Here is a 415-nt window from a genome sequence, read left to right on the forward strand (position 1 = left end):
CGTCTACGTCCTGCTGTAATTTGAGGCTGTTTACCCACCACGCTGATATTTGTGTTGTCTGTGAGATACAAGAGGGTGCTAATGATGGTATCTCGGTGTGTACACGGGCTGCCCAGGGGAGTTGGATGAGTTTGTGAGTTGGGGTTGTGTGCTGTGTGTGTTCCAGTTGGACCTGGCCCTCAATGATGCGAAGAAGCAGCTCCACGATGAGATGTTAAGGAGAGTGGAGAGTGAGAACCGAGCTCAGACCCTGCAGGAGGAGCTCGACTTCCAGAGGAACCTGTACGATGAGGTTAGAGTCAACGCCATAGGTGCTGCCATCTTTTTTTGTTCGCGCCGAGTCGCTCGCGCTGTGGTTCGCGCCGAGACGCTCGCGCTGTGGTTCGCGCCGAGACGCTCGCGCTGTGGTTCGCGC

At 55.9% G+C, this 415-nt stretch overlaps 1 protein-coding gene across 1 annotated transcript in view; it reads left to right on the forward strand.

Annotated features, from left to right (window-relative positions):
• The window catches only part of prcc (proline rich mitotic checkpoint control factor), a 26,126-nt gene that overhangs the window by 868 nt on the left and 24,843 nt on the right, over nucleotides 1–415 (forward strand). Inside the window, exon 2 of the mRNA XM_048620286.1 lies at nucleotides 167–282. Coding sequence (XP_048476243.1) covers nucleotides 167–282 — 116 coding nt within the window. The remainder of the gene's footprint in view (nucleotides 1–166; nucleotides 283–415) is intronic.

The sequence above is a fragment of the Rhincodon typus genome, chromosome 46, assembly GCF_021869965.1.
Source record: "Rhincodon typus isolate 14 chromosome 46, sRhiTyp1.1, whole genome shotgun sequence".
Taxonomy (NCBI): Eukaryota; Metazoa; Chordata; class Chondrichthyes; order Orectolobiformes; family Rhincodontidae; genus Rhincodon; species Rhincodon typus.